The sequence below is a fragment of the Ooceraea biroi genome, chromosome 1, assembly GCF_003672135.1.
Source record: "Ooceraea biroi isolate clonal line C1 chromosome 1, Obir_v5.4, whole genome shotgun sequence".
NCBI classification, from domain to species: domain Eukaryota; kingdom Metazoa; phylum Arthropoda; class Insecta; order Hymenoptera; family Formicidae; genus Ooceraea; species Ooceraea biroi.
Genome location: NC_039506.1, coordinates 11413636 through 11431860, shown reverse-complemented (window position 1 = coordinate 11431860; position 18225 = coordinate 11413636). Strand labels below are relative to the sequence as shown.

The 18225-nt window shown below is 32.4% G+C and overlaps 3 protein-coding genes across 3 annotated transcripts in view; all 3 read right to left on the bottom strand.

The window, feature by feature from the left end:
- Window positions 1–10656, bottom strand: part of LOC105275117 (vesicular glutamate transporter 1) — a 35016-nt gene extending 24360 nt beyond the window's left edge. Inside the window, exons 1-2 of the mRNA XM_026974124.1 lie at window positions 10530–10656; window positions 8002–8134 (exon numbers count right to left, since the gene is read on the bottom strand). Of these exons, the coding sequence (XP_026829925.1) occupies window positions 8002–8075 (74 nt within the window). The 5' untranslated portion in view covers window positions 8076–8134; window positions 10530–10656. The remainder of the gene's footprint in view (window positions 1–8001; window positions 8135–10529) is intronic.
- A 2403-nt stretch (window positions 10657–13059) lies between these two features.
- Window positions 13060–14377, bottom strand: LOC113563067. The gene has a single exon (XM_026974125.1). It carries the CDS (start codon window positions 14354–14356, stop codon window positions 13487–13489), a length of 870 nt encoding a protein of 289 aa, XP_026829926.1. The 5' UTR covers window positions 14357–14377; the 3' UTR covers window positions 13060–13486.
- A 176-nt stretch (window positions 14378–14553) lies between these two features.
- On the bottom strand, window positions 14554–17135 carry LOC113563066. The gene has a single exon (XM_026974119.1). The coding sequence runs from the start codon at window positions 17017–17019 to the stop codon at window positions 14569–14571; it is 2451 nt and encodes an 816-aa protein (XP_026829920.1). The 5' UTR covers window positions 17020–17135; the 3' UTR covers window positions 14554–14568.
- Window positions 17136–18225: the final 1090 nt, after the last annotated feature.

Below are 18225 nucleotides of genomic sequence, written 5' to 3'. Positions count from 1 at the left end.
CTTTTTCTGTTAACAGTCAATCAACAGTCATAAAATATCTGTAGTATGAAAATAGTCTTGCACATGCGCAGTCGTTCCGCATGACCAAATCTCATATCACAGTCATTTTATGGCTATTGATTGACTATTAACAGAAAAAATTCGTTTTCGGACATTTTTAGAAGTATGTTAAAGAGATTTAGAAGGGTTTGTAATCTAAATATCTTTTTATTAGAAAATGGCACACACGAATTCTCAGCGTGTCATTTCTCGCTTCTGACGTCACGATCCAACATGGTTACAGTGAGTACTCAGGAGTATTAAGACAGAATTATAATAAAGAATGACAATACAGAATCTAATCCAGTCAGAAAGTTTCGTCGAAAAGATTTCGTCTTGTATAGGACGTGCTGCTAGTGAATCCGTAAGCCTTGTGGCCACGATGCTAGAAATCGGTCCGAGATCTCAATCCGAGAAATGTGTGATCAATCAACTTGCACTTTTACAGAAATGCAAGTTAATTTGCTACATATTTCTCGAATGAGATCTCGGACCGATTTCTAGCATTGTGGCCACAAGGCTTTAGAATCCTTATATAGAATGCGATATGAATTCTCCCTTGTGCATTTTGAAGTTGGTCGGACCGGTTCATAGAAATGTATTAAAAAGTAACGATAAAGTAACTGTCACTTTCGTTAATATCGTTACCAAAGAAAAACTAACATCGTTACTCTTTCGTTACATATAGAGAAAAGTAACGGCGTTACCAAAGCGTTACCGAAATAAAGTAACGAAAACGGTAACGGCGTTAAAAGTAACGCGTTACTTTCCAACTCTGCATATAAGTTTCAAAGTATATCTGTGAATCTGAAGGCTGTAAAACATTTTACATTAAGCAAGGTAGGCAGAGAAATTCTGTTTTTATTGTAGTTTATAAGAATATATTCTACTGTCTTAAGCTTTTATGAAATCTACGTAAAAGCTATGAAAACAATATAACCTAAAAATTTTTCCCACATATTAGCGATCATTACGTTAACTAATGGCGCAGTTTGTTGATCGAGTTGTTGTAGTACTGTATTACGATATTTTTATATCGACGTACGGGGAAATTTGGATCATTTTTTATGGGGCAATATGGATAACGCATTCAGTTCCCTACTATTTATATTATAGCTATTTTTAGACATATTTCATTATTTCAGATGGTGAGACATTATAAAAAAATAATACTCGACTGAATTGGAGTAAAGAGAGCATGGAACAAGCCGTTAAAGCTGTTACTGATGGTGTGGTATTCGTTTTAAGAGCTGCACAATTATTTCACGTTCCATACACGAGTTTGTACAGAAAAGTCCAATCTAAACAAAGACAAATATGTGGTGAAAATGAAGTTCCTAACACTTCTATTGGGCGCCCTGCTGTGTTTAGTAGCATTCTAGAAAAATCTTTTCATTTGTGTTCATTTGTGGTCGTTGTACATGAGTGTTTGATATGACACTAACATGATTATTTTTTTCTCTTGTTAATTGTTCTACACTACTCAACAAAAAATAGGGAACACTTTCTAAACCCTAAACATTAAGCTATTTTCAAACCACCGAAACTCGACGAAAAATTATCGTAGGAAAAAAATTAAAAAAGCGTTTTAAAGTTTGAAGTTTCAACTTTAACGCGCTTTCGGTAGATTTTCAAAATTTATTTATCTTTCTTGGTCTATGCTTAAAAAGGAGCACATTGCTTTGTTCCTTAAAATTACGTATTTTTGACAACTTAAAACTCAATAAAATAAATTTCTTTCGAAAAATTCAACTCACGTTCCATAAACTACATTTCGCCTATAAAACACTTTTTAAAAAATTTTCCTACGAATTTTTTTGACCGAGTTACACGATTTCGAAATTAACCCTATACTTTTTAGAAATAATGTCGTAAGTCGGTGAAAAATCATCGTAGAAAAAAAAATAAAAAATCGTTTTAAAGCTTGAAGTGTCAGTTTTAACGCGCTATTGGTGATTATAAAAAATTTTTCTATCTTGTTTGACGCTAAAACTAAAAATGTTGATTTGTTCCTTAAAATTACATATTTTTGACACTCTGCAGTTTGATAAAAAATTTCTTTCGAAAAATGCAACTCACGTTTTATAAACTACAACATTTTGCCTACAAAACGCTTTTTTAAAAATTTTCCTACGATTTTTTTGACCGATTTACACGATTTTGAAGTTAACCCTTTTTTTCTTGAAAAGTGACGTTTACCGCCGACATTAGCGTTACCCAATGTGCACCCCGTGGAGGTTGCCGGTCGGATTTTGCACATTGTGTGTGTGTGTGTGTGTGTGTGTGTGTGTCACAGCAGAGATAAGGACCCCACAGTTCGTCACTCCCACAGTATTTAAAGACTCCAAACCCTCTCTGTTGTGTGTGTGCGCGCGTGCAGGCGTGACTTTAATATCGTGTGTTACCTCTTTTTTGATTAATTACCGCTTGTAAGCGCTCTCGAATGTTTATGCACCTTTCGATCGTGCTTTGTGGAATTTCATGCCAAATTTGTCTGAGCGCTTCTTCCAATTGATTTAAATTATGCGGCTGTTCCTCGTGACATCTTAATTGCCGTTCCATTTCGTCCCAAATGTGTTCAATGGGATTTAGATCTGAACTATTAGCGGGATGTGGTAGTAATGGAATATCGTGTCGTTCGAAAAAACGCCGAGTTACGTTTGTGAGGACGAGCGTCCAGATTTAAATCCTCTTGAATACATTTGGGACGAAATGGAACGCCGATTAAGACATCCCGAGGAACAGCCGAATAATTTAAAGCAATTGGAAGAAGCGCAAAAATTTGGCACTAAATTCCACAAAGCACGAGCGAAAGGTGCATAAACATTCGAGAGCGCTTACAAGCGGTAATTAATCAAAGAAGAGGTAACACACGATATTAAAGTCACGCCTGCACGCGCGCACACACACAACAGAGAGGGTTTGGAGTCTTTAAATACTGTGGGAGTGACGAACTGTGGGGTCCTTATCTCTGCTGTGACACACACACACACGCACACACACACACACAATGTGCAAAATCCGACCGGCAACCTCCACGGGGTGCACATTGGGTAACGCTAATGTCGGCGGTAAACGTCACTTTTCAAGAAAAAAAGGGTTAACTTCAAAATCGTGTAAATCGGTCAAAAAAATCGTAGGAAAATTTTTAAAAAAGTGTTTTGTAGGCAAAATGTAGTTTATGGAACGTGAGTTGAATTTTTCGAAAGAAATTTATTTTATTGAGTTTTAAGTTGTCAAAAATACGTAATTTTAAGGAACAAAGCAATGTGCTTCTTTTTAAAGCATAGACCAAGAAAGATAAATAAATTTTGAAAATCTACCGAAAGCGCGTTAAAGTTGAAACTTCAAACTTTAAAACGCTTTTTTAATTTTTTTCCTACGATAATTTTTTGCCGAGTTTCAGTGGTTTGAAAATAGCTTAATTTTTAGGGTTTAGAAAATGTTCCGTATTTTTTGTTGAGTAGTGTATTTTTGTTCTAATGTTGTCTGAAAAATGTAATTTAATATTTAAAGCATAATAGTTAATATAAGGTTTTTTTATTGTAATGTTAAACAATTAATGGTAAAAAATTTATTTATGTTCGTTGTACTTGAAATGTTATATGAGACTAACATATTTAGTGTTTTTCTAATTTATGTTCAATTGGATCTGGAAAATATAATTCAATGTTTAAAGAACAATATTAAATAAAAAATTTCGTTTTAATGTAATATTAATGTTCATTTTCAGTGTTATTCAAATTATCTCTTAAGATATCCAAATTGCCCCTCAAAATCGTTCTTCATTAAAATTGTAGGGGTAAATCGGATAATGGCATAACGTCTCAAGATTTAAAGAATAAATTTTCATATATTGGATAAATATTCCTTAAACATATGAGTTTCCTGCTACATGTTCAATGTAAGGATAAAATTATTATTTCTAAACAAATTGTTTAAAAAGTTCGAAATTATTCAAATTACCCCGCTTTACCCTATATGTGCTTGTTTTATAGAAAGCTTTAAGGATATTTCAAGGTAAACTTTCTTTTTTTAATATAATACTATCTTTTTTATTTCATAAGACGCGCGATAGTTTTTTTTAAGATAAATTCAATAGTATATTATATGAAGATAATCAAGATTAGTCAAAGTCACAGACGCATAACAAAATCTAAAATTTAAAGGTACGTCTTGTATCAGGTCAGTCAAACAGTTCGGTTTAATTCTTCCATCAAATTTTACTTTATACTTACGTTTTACTTTATTTTTATTTTATTTTATTTTTATTAGTGATTAAATTAATGATTAAATAGTTATCCACTTTTTATTGAGTATCCAGAGTGTGGTTTGGCTTCTAGGTTAAAATTATCGCGTCTAAAACTCGCAAACCATCTTCTAACTGTTGTAATAGTAACTGTAGTCTTTGCATAGACTTTACAAATACTTTCGGTGGCAGCAGAAACATTTATCCTCTCTAAACTTAAATAATAGATAATATGATGCAAATGAGCTTAATCAACGTTCATTTCCAATTAATAAATAAATACAATGTAAATGCATTAATGCCACGCGCAAATAACAATGAGAGAAAGAGAGAGTATCACCACAGTATAAGTATATACTTATACTGTGGTATCACCTTTACAGAAGTATACATATATATAAATGTATATAATATAATAATAACATATGAACACCATCAATATCGTTGTCTGTATTACAATATGTACGTGGCATCAACTATTGAAAATTGAATCAAACGTTTTGACTGACCCAATATTTCTGTTCTTTACAATAAATGTTCGAAATTTAGACTTTGAGTTTAACGACAAAGATAAATTCTGTGTTAAAAGTCCACTGCTTCTCTTTCTGCCTCTAATGAAATTTCTTCAAGTGTTGCAATTCAAGCAATCATGTTATCCATGAAATTGGAACTTCACTGCATGCAATGCTCTTATTCTTTTTATGGACGTATTTCCATAAAAAGTAATTTAATTTAAGAATGTAAGATCAGATGTAAGGATGTAAGGAGCGAGGTGACTGTGCTACAAGCTCATCATGGCCAATTCATCACAATATGAATATCGCAACCTTATTGCAAAATCAAAACCTTTTTGCAATAAGCCCTTTTGCAAAACGGGAAAGCGACTTTTGCGAAAGTGTTAATCGTTTCTCAATTAAACTGATACACTTTAGACTTTTTGCACTGGTTTGGTTGATTTATTTGGTTATTTTTAATAAAAAGATACCTATTTTTAATTCTAATTCTAATAATAATAATATATTTTAATAATAATTATTATTATAATGAATACGACTGTTTTGTTCCAAATAATAAACAATAAAAAGCTTATTTTTCTAATACTAAAGTGTGTCAGTCTAATTGAGAAACGATCAATATTTTCGCAAAAAGGCGCCGTGCGAAAGGGTTATTGCCTTATTGCAAAAAAGCTGATTTTGCAATAAGGCTGCAACATGGATATCTTTGATTCAACAAAATTGTTGATGCCTTGGATAGAATAGCTGATATGCCGTTTTGTTAAAATTTATCCTCGAATATATAAATCCATATCCTCAAACACACACACACACACACACACACACACACACACACACACACACACACACACAATATTGGTCGATAGTTCTTCAAAAAATTGTGAAATAAATTGCGCTATTTAGGATTCCTTTGAAAAAATAAAGTGCAATTACGCGGCCATTTAAAATACCGTACCAAACGTTTAAATTTCAAACACGATGATTAATTTGCTCCATGTGGATTCTCTTGTAACCAGTAAGGCATACTCTCTATGCAGATTTACGCAACCATTATTCTTAAAAGTCGCTTTATCGAACGAACAAACAGTATGAATAAACAGTAAGTTTTCTTCTACAAACTTACGTAGCAAGTTCAGGTATAAAAACACTTATCCTGTTTTGAGAGTCTGTTTCATGAAGTTCTTGATCAAGATTTATATAGTATATGATAATGTTTGAAATGTAAAATTCTTTGTATTCCAGAAAATGACAATTGTATTTGTTTCGAAATTCTACGGATGCTTATATGTGGATCGAAATTAATCTGCAAAACGGTAACTACACTTGGCTTCATTGTCTCTCTCATAATGTAGTCTTTAACGGTTTCTTTGTACTGTGCCAAATTGTCTTGCTCGTACAATACAATTCGTAATATTGAACGGGCAGTACGTCTATGCCTGTTTGGATATCGTCCATTTAGTATTCTTTTCTGGTTTTAGCTGCATTTTTCACATTCATCGAAAGTTATCAAAATGTCAGCAATTTGCGAACTATTGTAATTAATCATCGTGTTTATTACTCTACTGTCTACTGTCATACCAATTATATTACCGTAATATTATGATAGCAGTTTAAAATGAATGAACATTGAAGCCGTAAACATAGACATAGTATACATTATCGTGATACATCAAGAATATTATGTACTGTGGGATCTCAACGATGTGTGATTGCTTGAACTTGATGCACAGGAAATGTTCCAAGTACTAAGTATTAAGAATTCTGAATGCCTTTAAGAATACGTATGTTCTTATGAAATATTAAATTTGTTTTCTAAAAAGCTATTATATTATTAGCCTAGAAAATAAAACAGATATATACCCATACAGCACGAAAACATTTCAGAAATATTTCAGAAGTATTTCATCTGACAGAAGCATCTCATAAACATTGCAAAATGTTTCTGCAACAGTTATGAGACAACTCCGGAATAGCAAAATGTCCGCGACACTTGCATTCAAAACCTTATAGAAAGGTTGCTGAAAGGTATAGATCAATCTGCAACCTTTCTGAAATATTGCCGAAAGATTATTAAAATAGCTGAAATCTTTTTGATATATTACTAAAGGTTAATTGAAATAATTTTGAAACTTTCCTATGATGTTGCACACAAATTACAAAGCTCTTATTAAAATAAATTGAAAATACTTCATAAATTATATTTAAATTTATTATACGAGTATCAGAAGATTGCAAATACTAAAAAGTTATAATAAAAATTATATATAAAATGTATTTATTATTTTTATTGTACGTTTTTATTTAATATTTGCAATCTAATTAATATAATAAATATGATTTCTGAAATATGCTTAATGAAAAAAATACATAATATATATAAGATGTATATAGATATACACATACATAGCTAAACCAAGTATTCACCAAGTTTCCCTTTAAAAAGCGTGAATTGTTGGCACATTGACAAAGAGCCATTCTTATATTATATATTTTCCTTTTTCTTCCTCCAAATAGTTGATTAAAAGGAAAGAATCATATAGATGTATAATTCTCTGTTCAACCAACACTTATATTTGAAAGAAAAAAAGGATACGTGAAAATAATGCATTTTTTTGTCAACTGGTTAGCTTCACTAAAGATCGAATACTTGGTCTAGGTATATATATATATATACCACATGCAATAAATTTGAAAAAATGTGAATATTGTAAAAAGTATAATTTTACTTTTTACAATATTCACATTTTTTCAAATTTATTGCATGTGGTAGGTTTTAGAAACATTTCTGTTGCAACATTTCATATGACATATTGCGGAATCTTCTTTCAGAAATGTTGCATATGAAATGTGAAATCTTGAAATGATTTTAAAACCTTCCTGAAAGCTTTCTGTATTAATCGGTGCTGTATGGGTAGCATAACATTAAAAAAAATAAAAAGGACCTTGAGATGAGAAGCCCTTAATGCCTTTATTTATAAAGTAAATATTTGCACATATGGTGTCTCTCTTTGTCCTAAAACTCTTTATAAACTATTTTTCCACATATCTTGCTATAATTACGTTGATCACTTTATACGAATCATCTTGTGTATAGTTATATCAATACCTTTAAATATGTATAAATAAAATAAAACCTTTAAAATTATGTGTATTTAAATCTTAATATTAAATATATTATACAAATATACGTTATATTACCCGGATAACTTCAGTGATGCCTTCGTCTTAAAAGAGTCAAAAGCTACGAGACCCGCCGCTGCGAATCCGGACATTTTCCAATTATTGGGGTTGCTCTGGGATTTCGTAGGATTGCAGTGTTAATCGGCAGCCCCTGCATCATAAGATACAACGTTCATAAATTGTGTTACTCATAATAAAAAAAATGGATAATGTTAATGATAAATTTTCAATATTTTTAGTATCTTTAATATCATATTGACTACCTACGGTTTCTTCCGAGAAAAAGAGAAACAGAAAGAGAGGAAAAGAAAAAGAGAACTCTCCGTTATATCTATATATAGTCTATCTCTATAGAACAGTATAGGGGGAATCCCTGGGTAGGAGTGTTTATTTGGAGTGGCAGTCTCTCTACCCCTAATCTCCGAACTCTCGAGGGAGCATCTCCGGAGGGTAGAAAACTGTGAGAAGAAACGTTCTTCTGGCCATACACTAACAACATATTTTTCATTTAAAGTTTGTCGCAGGCATATCTTGGTTGAATCGTAAAATTGTGTGTAATCAAATTTATCTTTAATTAAAATATATTGCAGAAAGATGTAATGAGCATAGATTTTAACAACTTTGTTTCTTTCACGTAAAATTAAGATAATTTGATGATTTAATAATAAAAGAATGCTATATATATTAGAATATATGTAACTTTAGGAACAACATTTTATTTTTTCCATATTATATTTTCCTTGTAGTCTGCAAAGTTTATTCTATTTAACTAATATATATTCTTTTACTTGTTACGTTTAAAATTTTTAAATGCTTTCTTTATTTAAAGAATTCTTCTCTTTGATTTATTAGAAATTTGATTTTTTCCAAACATATCTGACACCTATAATGTTTTGCACTTCCAATTTATAATTCTACTGGTTTTGTATCGAAATATTATAATCGTCATCACTGTACAACGGAACGTGCAGTCTGTAAAAATCGTTACGAGGGTACTGCACCGATCGTAAAGAGACGCATCGGAAGACAATGGCTTTCGGATATTAAAACGGCACGTGACAGACAAAAGGCACAAAGTGCACAGTGCGTGTTAACGAATTGGGGTGGAATGATGAGTATGGGACATGCTGACTCAACTTAATGGACACTGAATGATGCCCGACAAACGGCGGTCATAATCTATACTTCGGAACGTTACACATTTTCCTTCATATTCCTCCTAATAATAATAAATTTTAAAAACATACAACTATGAAATACATTTGCAAACATTATAAAATGTGAGCAAACGTTGTTCTTAAGAAAAAGAAAGAAAAAGAAGAAAAAGAATTTAAATCTAAGATATATGGAAAATGACAGAATGTATGTTTTTAAGTGATGCTCTTCATTTGTTTATTCTTTATATACAAAAAGATAAATGTTTAGAAACAGCATTTGGGTAAGGAGAGCAACACCGTTAATAAACAGATGACAAAACATACTAATGATGATAGAATCTACCACAATATTCAAAGAGGATCTTAATTAAGAGGCTTGCCGGAAATTCGATTTACTGCTAATTGACGTAAGAATGGCGCAAACGAACTTTGAGATATCTCACAGCCTCGGGCACTTGTGTAATCCAAGTCACAAAATAAACGGTAATATAGAGAATGTCAAAAGCATTAAATATCATATGTAGAATCGATAATTACGCGATAAACATCACATATCTAAAAATCACAATTTGCACTGTTACAATATTTCACTGAATTCTTTATTCTCTAATATCGTGCTTTTCACACTGCAAAAGAGAACGTGTTAGATTTTTCTTACGTACGCGTAACACACACACACACACACACACACACACACACACACACACACACACACACACACACACACTTAACCACTCTTAAAGTTGCCAATAATGTCACCATTTCACAATTTATTACTTGTGTCAAGTCCCCAAAATGGAAAAAGTTTGATTGGACTTAACATATACCACGTGAAAATTCGCGAATATATAGCAGAAAATGAATTATTAGAAAATAAAAAATATTATCGTCATTTTTCTTGATTTTGTCTGATCTTAAGATTGGAAACTTTTCGATTCTAATCCAAATTGAAAACCTATGAGAATAAAAACTAAATAAAAAACTAAGCTAATGTGAATGTAAGTCTTTTCACATTGACGATTAATTTCTAAACTTATTCGAAATTATTAAGAAAATAAATAAAATTACCACTCTGCAACTTATGTACTCAATTTTATATAAATAATTTATATCCATCACATCACTTGTATCCAAATGCGATCAATTCAACCAATTCAGAATCGTCTCATCAATCGCTTCATCACAGAGAAATAAACGATGCGATCACACTATTTAACTGTTCTTGATGTCTCAGTCCATTCTGAAAAGACACATGAGTCCTTCGCAATTTTGCTCAGGCGCAAAATGGAATCGTAGTCCACACAATTTTTTAACTTAACTCGAAAAGAAGATGTAAACTGACAAAAACCGAAAAACACGTCGACGATTAAGAGACCTCGCAGGACTCACCAATAATTAAGTCCAGATACAATTACGAGCGGAGTGGGTGATGGTAGCGCGGGGTACGCGACGGAGAACGTCGTCGACGTCGCCTGACGTCGTCGTCGTCGTCGTCGTCCACGGCGGCGGCGGCGGCGGCGGTGGCGGTGGCGGCGGCGGCGGTGGCGGCGGCGGCGGTGGCAGCGGCGGCGTTGGCGTTGGCGTCGGCGTCGGCGTCGGCGTCGGCGTCGGCATCGGCGTCGACGGTAACAAAGTTGACTTCTGATCACAGCGTCAGCGCATCTCGGTGCCGTGACGCGATTGGATCGTCGGACGCGACGCATCGATATCATTGGCCAATCGCAAACGGTTACAACCCCCTTTAGATAGACCCCAGGCGGAGCTTCCCGTGCATTCCCGGACCAAAAATTTTACTACGATAAAACGGCACGCATAGATAAAAAAAGATGAAAGGATTACATTTAGATGTTCAGGTTAATGCATTGACCAGATAACGCACGGTAGGCCAGAATATTAGTACTTTGAGTCCCCTCTTTTTTCGCTCGTACGTCTAAAAAACCAAGAAGTAATTCAAGCTTACAGTTGTAAAATAAAGAAATTACAACACTTGAAATAATACTTAAAATTAATTACTTTTAGTACATTTCACATTTCAAGCTTTAACAAATTTTAATTTTGATTTTAATAGATTCTTTACTCAGTGTGTTTTTTCTTATCTTTGAATTATATTTTTCAAGTAGTTAGTCTAAATCGAAAATTATGTTTCTGAATACAATTTGTTTATAAAAACAAAAAAAATTAGGAGATATATTTCATATTCGATTTCATGTTAGAATAATTTGATATAAACTTTAAAGTTAGAAGTTTTTATTTCTTTTATACCATACATTTAGTATTAATTATAAAAGTTTTAACTTTAAAATTAGATTTCTTGATTTATTAAAATTAGATTTATTATTTATTTTGTTTGTTTCCATTCAATTTTTATATAAATAAAACTCACAAATTAAGCAAATCGATAATATTTGTAATATAAATTTTATCTTCATTAAATTTAATAATATTATATCTTTAAAATATGACGGTTGATATAAATTTTGAAATTTTTTCTAGTCTTATATATGACAGAATATTTAGCATTAATAATAAACTCCCTGATTTCGTAACATTGTGCATTTTAGTTATCTTATTCGGCTAAATGGTATAAGTGCTAAAAATATAAATGCTAAAAATTTTAAAATAATTATGTCAATAATGGGGAATCCTCCCCCAAACGCGGTAGTCGACTTGCATTGTTACAAACAGAGCACGATCGGGGATAGGCACCCTTTCCGGTGGTTGCCAGGAAATATCGATCTGCCAGGAGAGACGGATGCTGTTCTCAATGGTTGGTACAATACTTTATCTTCTCGGCGTCAGTATGTCCTAAATAACTCGGATTTCACTATCGTTCTGACGTGCCAGCGAATGCTTGCGGGGATACAGCTTAATCCATAAAGAAGAATTGATTCGTCGTCGACTTATGACGCTGGCGATTCCAGTAAGGAGTGCAACGATACTTTCTTATTTTTTTCACACTGTGAAGTGCCACCTGACTTTTATTCATAGCTTCCATAACGTAACAGTCTAATAACAGTATACGTTCTGTTTAAAATATTCCGAAATACAGTACTTACAAAATAATGTTTTATTTAAGACCTTGAATAAAAATATCTCACAATCCTCATTAAAAAAATACACGTTAAAACTATATAACAACAGCTGTATTATAGCTACTCAGATAAACACGATATTGATTCAAATGTTTCCCTCTTTTGTAATTATTACAAATTTACGTCTATATAAATAAAAAATGATGTTAGTTAAAAAAATTTTAAATTATATAACTTAGATTATATGGACAAGTAGAACTTAGAACGATTGTCGGTGCGTATATTTTTATTTTACAATTGTAGAATATTCAAACGTTTCAATCCTTTGTTTCGGACCCAGCGGATTGTTAATGTTGAGTGATGAAATTTTCGCACATCATGTTTACGAAGAATATATTGCATAAATATTCTTGGAAGTCTACATAAATGTTTTGTATAATTTGATTTTTATGCATAAAAATCTTTTATATATATAAATCATTCGTTGTTATTTTTATTTATTCGAAATGTATAATTATTATTCTGTAATATTGACTTATTTATTTCAACTTTAGTTTCATGTTGAAATATTACTTCTGTGAATTTTTACCTTATACAATATAAAAATATTTCGAATAACTTCACAGGATGAGCCCACGTATCTCAATGCGGCACATAGATGCATATAGCACAATATTCGCAGTCAATTTTCTAAAAATGCGTTAATTTTGGAAATCAACATCATTATACATATATCAATTTATTGTGGAACATTTTTTAATTTTAGTTTTTATAAAAATTCTAACATTCGCGAAAATGATAATAACGGTGAAGGTATTTCGAAAAATATAAAATGTGTATAAAAAAATTTAAATACACATTTATAGAACATAAGAAGATATTAAATTTTTGTCTACAATATTTTTTCATATCGCATGGTTTTGATAATATTTGCGAAATCAAATATACAGAATTAATTTCGAGAGATTGTTCCAACCCTTAGACATTTATACGTGGGAGGAAGCACATATAAAGAATACGTGCTTTACGTAAAGATTTACGTAAAGATAAATCCGTAGGGATTATAAAACAAGAAAATTATTTGTGTTTTGGCATCAATTATAAAAGTCATTTACATTGATGTCTATTTTAAGACACAGACATATTAACAATGTTATTTTATAACTTTGAGCGATAATGTCGAAATATATCAATATGAAACTATTGCGCCATGATAAATCAAACTTTTGTACGTATGCGTTTTCGTGTGCATGTGTGTACATGTGTGTGAGTCACTGTGAGGTATCAATAGCATACTAACTTCGTAAATATCATCTAGTTAGAGTAGTTAGTTATCCTCATTAATGCACGTTTAACATTCTTACAGAGCTCCACATAACGCAGCAATGTTAACTTGAAATCCAAATCGACATCGTTTACATAATTTTTGTAGTTCCGTGTTAAAAACATGAAGGCGCATTTTCTACATAGACAATCGTTATCAGAATGATCAGACGTATTTTTCTTTTCGCAACCCATTTGCCGATTGTTTTTCGAAGAAGGAAACTTTTTTAGATTTTTCAATCTGAATACGCGGTAAAATTGCTCGTGCATATTTTCAGGCTTCCTCTCGTAAACATGTGACGATGACGATGATGTTTCAGGTAATATTTTTTCATATAATCTTCTGTGGCATGTGCACATGTACCGCGCTTTCCACCGATTACGCATCCGTTCGCAAACATACTTCTCGTCACATGTTTTTCTTTTCCGTTTGCGCGTATACTCATGGTGTATTGGATAATCTTCAGCAAAAGATATCTCAGCTGATGAAGAGATTGTTACGTTTGTCCTAGAATTTCGGAAATCGCAATGACGTGAATTTTCATTGTAATTCGCTATTTTTTGCTTATTTTTAGTATTTCTCTCTTTGCGAAATCGCTGTTGATTGTCACTATTCAATTTCCGTTCTTTAAAATTCTCGGGTGTGAAAGTCAACAAATCATAAGATAGCGGAGAAATTTGAGTGATAGAGCGAAAACTCGACAAAACCTCGCTACTGTCAGACAATCCGTGATCGTACAGTTTCATGCCTTCTTCGCTGTTTGCACTTCCCCGATTTTTATGAATTAATAGAACATTCGATTCAGGCGAGAATACAGTACAGTTTTGCTTATAATAATCATAAGTTGGACACGAAGTCATACCATAGCCCTGTAAAAAAATTAATAAATGAAGAAAACACTTTTTAAGTGCATAAATCTTTAATTTCTGAAACCAAAAATGTCATAAAAAGCAATTTAAAAAGGTTGCTCAATATTAATTCTTGATCTTACAAAAATTAAATTAATTCCAGATAAAGATTCACACACATCAAAAAATTAATTCTTTTGTAATATTTGATATTTCTATAACATCTAATACTTATAGAAAAACATATCTGTTGAGAAATGTACCTGTCTAATATATTTCCTAGTTTCCTGTTTTGTATCTTTGAAAAATCCCATATTTTTCCAAAATTTATTTTTCAATATAAGTGTCATTCCAGCTTTCTTATTAAACAGCTTCGCCCGAATCAAACGCTTTATCCTGTTAACAGACTTGTGGACCGAATTGCGAAACTTGGTCATCATGAATGTCGTACGCGGTCGCACATCAGCAAAATAATCATCTTGATACTGGGCCGTTGTCTCGTACTTAATAGAAGTTATACTGTTATCAAAGCACCCGTATCCACAAGACTTTCTCAGCTTGCAAGATTTTTGGAATTTGTCTCGGTTCTCGCTCGTTGTAAAGTCACTCGTGATTGCGATCAAACGAGAAGAGCACGATGCCTCGGATGTTACATATGTTGAAGAATTGTTCGCACGAAGGCATTCGTTCGTCGAAATATCAGAACGTTTAAATTCTTTGCTCGATCGAAACTTTTTCTTTGATATAAAAGGTCGGTCGAATGATTTAACGGAACGTTGCATTCTGCCACTACGCTTTTCTATATCTATATCATCATAAAAATTTTTATTTTCTCTCTTTGGTACAGTTAAATTTCGAGTAGAAGAATCTGTCACTTCTTTACAATTGTCACATTTTTTCGTAGTAATAGACACATCTGTATCATTATCAAATGCCAACCAGACTGCAGATTGATAACTTATGTCTACGTTGATGCCTTTCGAGGATATTATCAATCTAGGCATTTGGTCAAAAACTGTTAGCAAATTATTCTTGGATGATGTCTTCATTGTATCAAGATAACTCGTACTTCGGGTTTCGATCGCATTAAGATCATCCCGAAATGCATCAAAAACATAAACAATACTTTCTCTCGAAATATTATCGATAGCTGTAATATTTATAAAATCATCATGTTGACGAGGACAATTTGAACATTCACATTCAGTCTCTGCTTTTATCGAATTTAATAAACTATTGTCTTTCGTACGCGATTGTTCATTGATCATTTTAGTATCATTTTGCAAGAAACGATTGTAGTTTAGTTCTACTAATTGTTTATCGCGATCGGAATTTTGTACGAATGATGTAATGCTACATGTATCGATATCATTATATTTATTTCCTTCTTTAGATTCTTTATCTGACGGACAAACCCGCTTATATTCGTCAACATTAGTAGTGTGTGAGGAATTCTTTAAATTTTTGCTGCTAATATTTATAATGTCTTTGTTTGCTTCTATGGAAATGTCATATGACAAATATGTATAATTCGCGTCGTTTGCCGATTGTATGAATTCACTCTCTACAATCAAATTGCTCAAATGGAAATTTTTCTTACACGTTTCCATCCCGTCATGACACTTGATCTCGATTGAATCTAAAATTTTACAATGTTCTTCATTACCTTCCTCGAGTTTATCAGTGTGTAACGCCACGTTAGATATTTCTTTCGTAATATTCTCACAAACTTTATCACACGAAGAGATTGTAAAATCATTAAAGCACTTTGGAACCTTGTCAGTAATGCATATGGTTTCTTCTTCATTTTCTCTTTTGTCTTGTGATGTATTCAGTACTAAGTTTTCTACAAAACTTTGATCTAAGCATGGACAACACGTGTTATTCAACTCGTCACTTTCTTCATCCATACGTGTATCATTAAACTTATCACGTATCACGCTTGTTTTAATATTCAACTTTGAGTCACGCGAGGAAACGGCAGAATCTTGTTGAATCGTATACTGGCAAACATTTTGACAGATCGGAACTCGCGCGACGAAGAAATGCCTATCGGCATTGCTTGCTCCATCGGCTTTTAATTTGAAGCTGATGTATCCGGGACGTATATTGCAATCGAGACGTAATTTAGACTTCGTCACTTTAACGCCTAATTTTCCAAGACTGTCATTGAGACACGAGCAAACGTTATACATGCTAACTTGAAATTTTCGCCTCATCAAGCAGGATTCATCTAAAAACGGATCGATCTCGAAGATACACTGAATCAAATCACTCGGTTTGCACGGTAAACGCAAGCGAATAACGATAGGTTTCAGAGGGTTGGGGACATTCTCTAGACACATTTTACGCACGATTATCTTTAATGTCGAAGCACTCTGTACTTTCTTCAATTTGATACTGCAAGATTTGTCGTTAAAAGATTTGTATACTTTATTGATGACGTCATTTTGCGGTTCACTTGTGTCACATGTACTCATATTATCTTGCTCCTTTTGAAGAAAAGTTTGGTCCGAATAAAGAGTTTGCTGATTTTGCTGAGTTTCCTGTGTTCGGTATTTTGACATTGTTGGTCGTACGTGTTTGACACTTTCATCGTGATGAATCTCGTTTGTTGCTAATGACTCGGTAGTTTTTCTACATACGACTGGTTCTCTCGCATCATTGAACCTCATCACTTCCAGATTCGTGTTACAATCCGTTGCGTTATTGAAACTCCTATTACATAAAGTTTAGTGCAATTTTATGTGGCAATTGATAATGATGGCAATCAAAATTTTTCGATTAAATTAATTTATCAATTGGATAAACAGTCGCCGAAGTGAAATGATACTTGACATATTTAATATTATATTATAACGAGAGATATAGAAAGCATACGTGCAATCCTCCTGATTAATGAAATTCCATACATTCGAGCTTTTCGGAATATTATCTTCGATTCCTAGAGAATCCAGCTCATGACAAATCTTACTCAATCTATGATACAGTATAACAGAATCCAGAAAGCAGGTAACCAAGTCATTTCTCATAACGTGTTTCACGGTATTTCTTCTTTTCGTCATAGTGTCGTACTCGGCAATTCCATTTAGAGGATCGCTCCATGCGACTATTGCATCGATAAATCTTTTGAAATACGAAAGTTGCTTGATCAATTGAAAATCTGCGTTGCATACGAACTTCTTCAATAAGGAATAAACTCTGTATTCAACACTAGGCACGAAGAGCGTTTGAATTTTATCGATGTAGAAATCATATTTTTTTAAATCTAATATGACGGTTCGATTATCACAAGGGTTTGTCTAGAATACGAATGCAATTTTATGAGGAAAAAATTATGTTTGTATATTTAAAATTTAAATAATTATGTTTATATATTTTCCACGATATATGAGAACAAGTAAAACATAGAAAATCGTAAACAATGTACGTTATATCATTACTAATATGGCATACGTACATACATTATTACGATTTTATGTACGAGAAATATTAAACGTTTGTATATTTTATCGCATTCCTTATCTATGATAATTAAATGATAAAAAGATAGATTTTTTATATGTACCATTTTACGATATTCCTATATGATAACATTTGCCCGTTTCTAAATAGCGTGTAATCCTCTATTACATATGATTATATATTAACCAATAGCGATCCAAATCTACTAAAATTATGTAACAATTTTGTGCCTATCAGATATAAAAATCTAAATAACATTTTTCAAATACCAAAAACTTAATGACATACATACAACCTAGAAACGAACTGTTAATATAATGTCTTTGGGTGAAGCCTTGAAGGCAGTCATGATATAAATTATGATTAAAATATATATGTGTGCCTTGTAAGTTTTTCACATTTTGTTATCAAATATA

Excerpts from the sequence above, each read along its gene's own strand:
- LOC113563067 (XM_026974125.1), bottom strand. The coding sequence starts at position 14,356 with ATGACTTCGTGTCCAACTTATGATTATTATAAGCAAAACTGTACTGTA.
- LOC113563066 (XM_026974119.1), bottom strand. The coding sequence starts at position 17,019 with ATGAGGTTCAATGATGCGAGAGAACCAGTCGTATGTAGAAAAACTACC.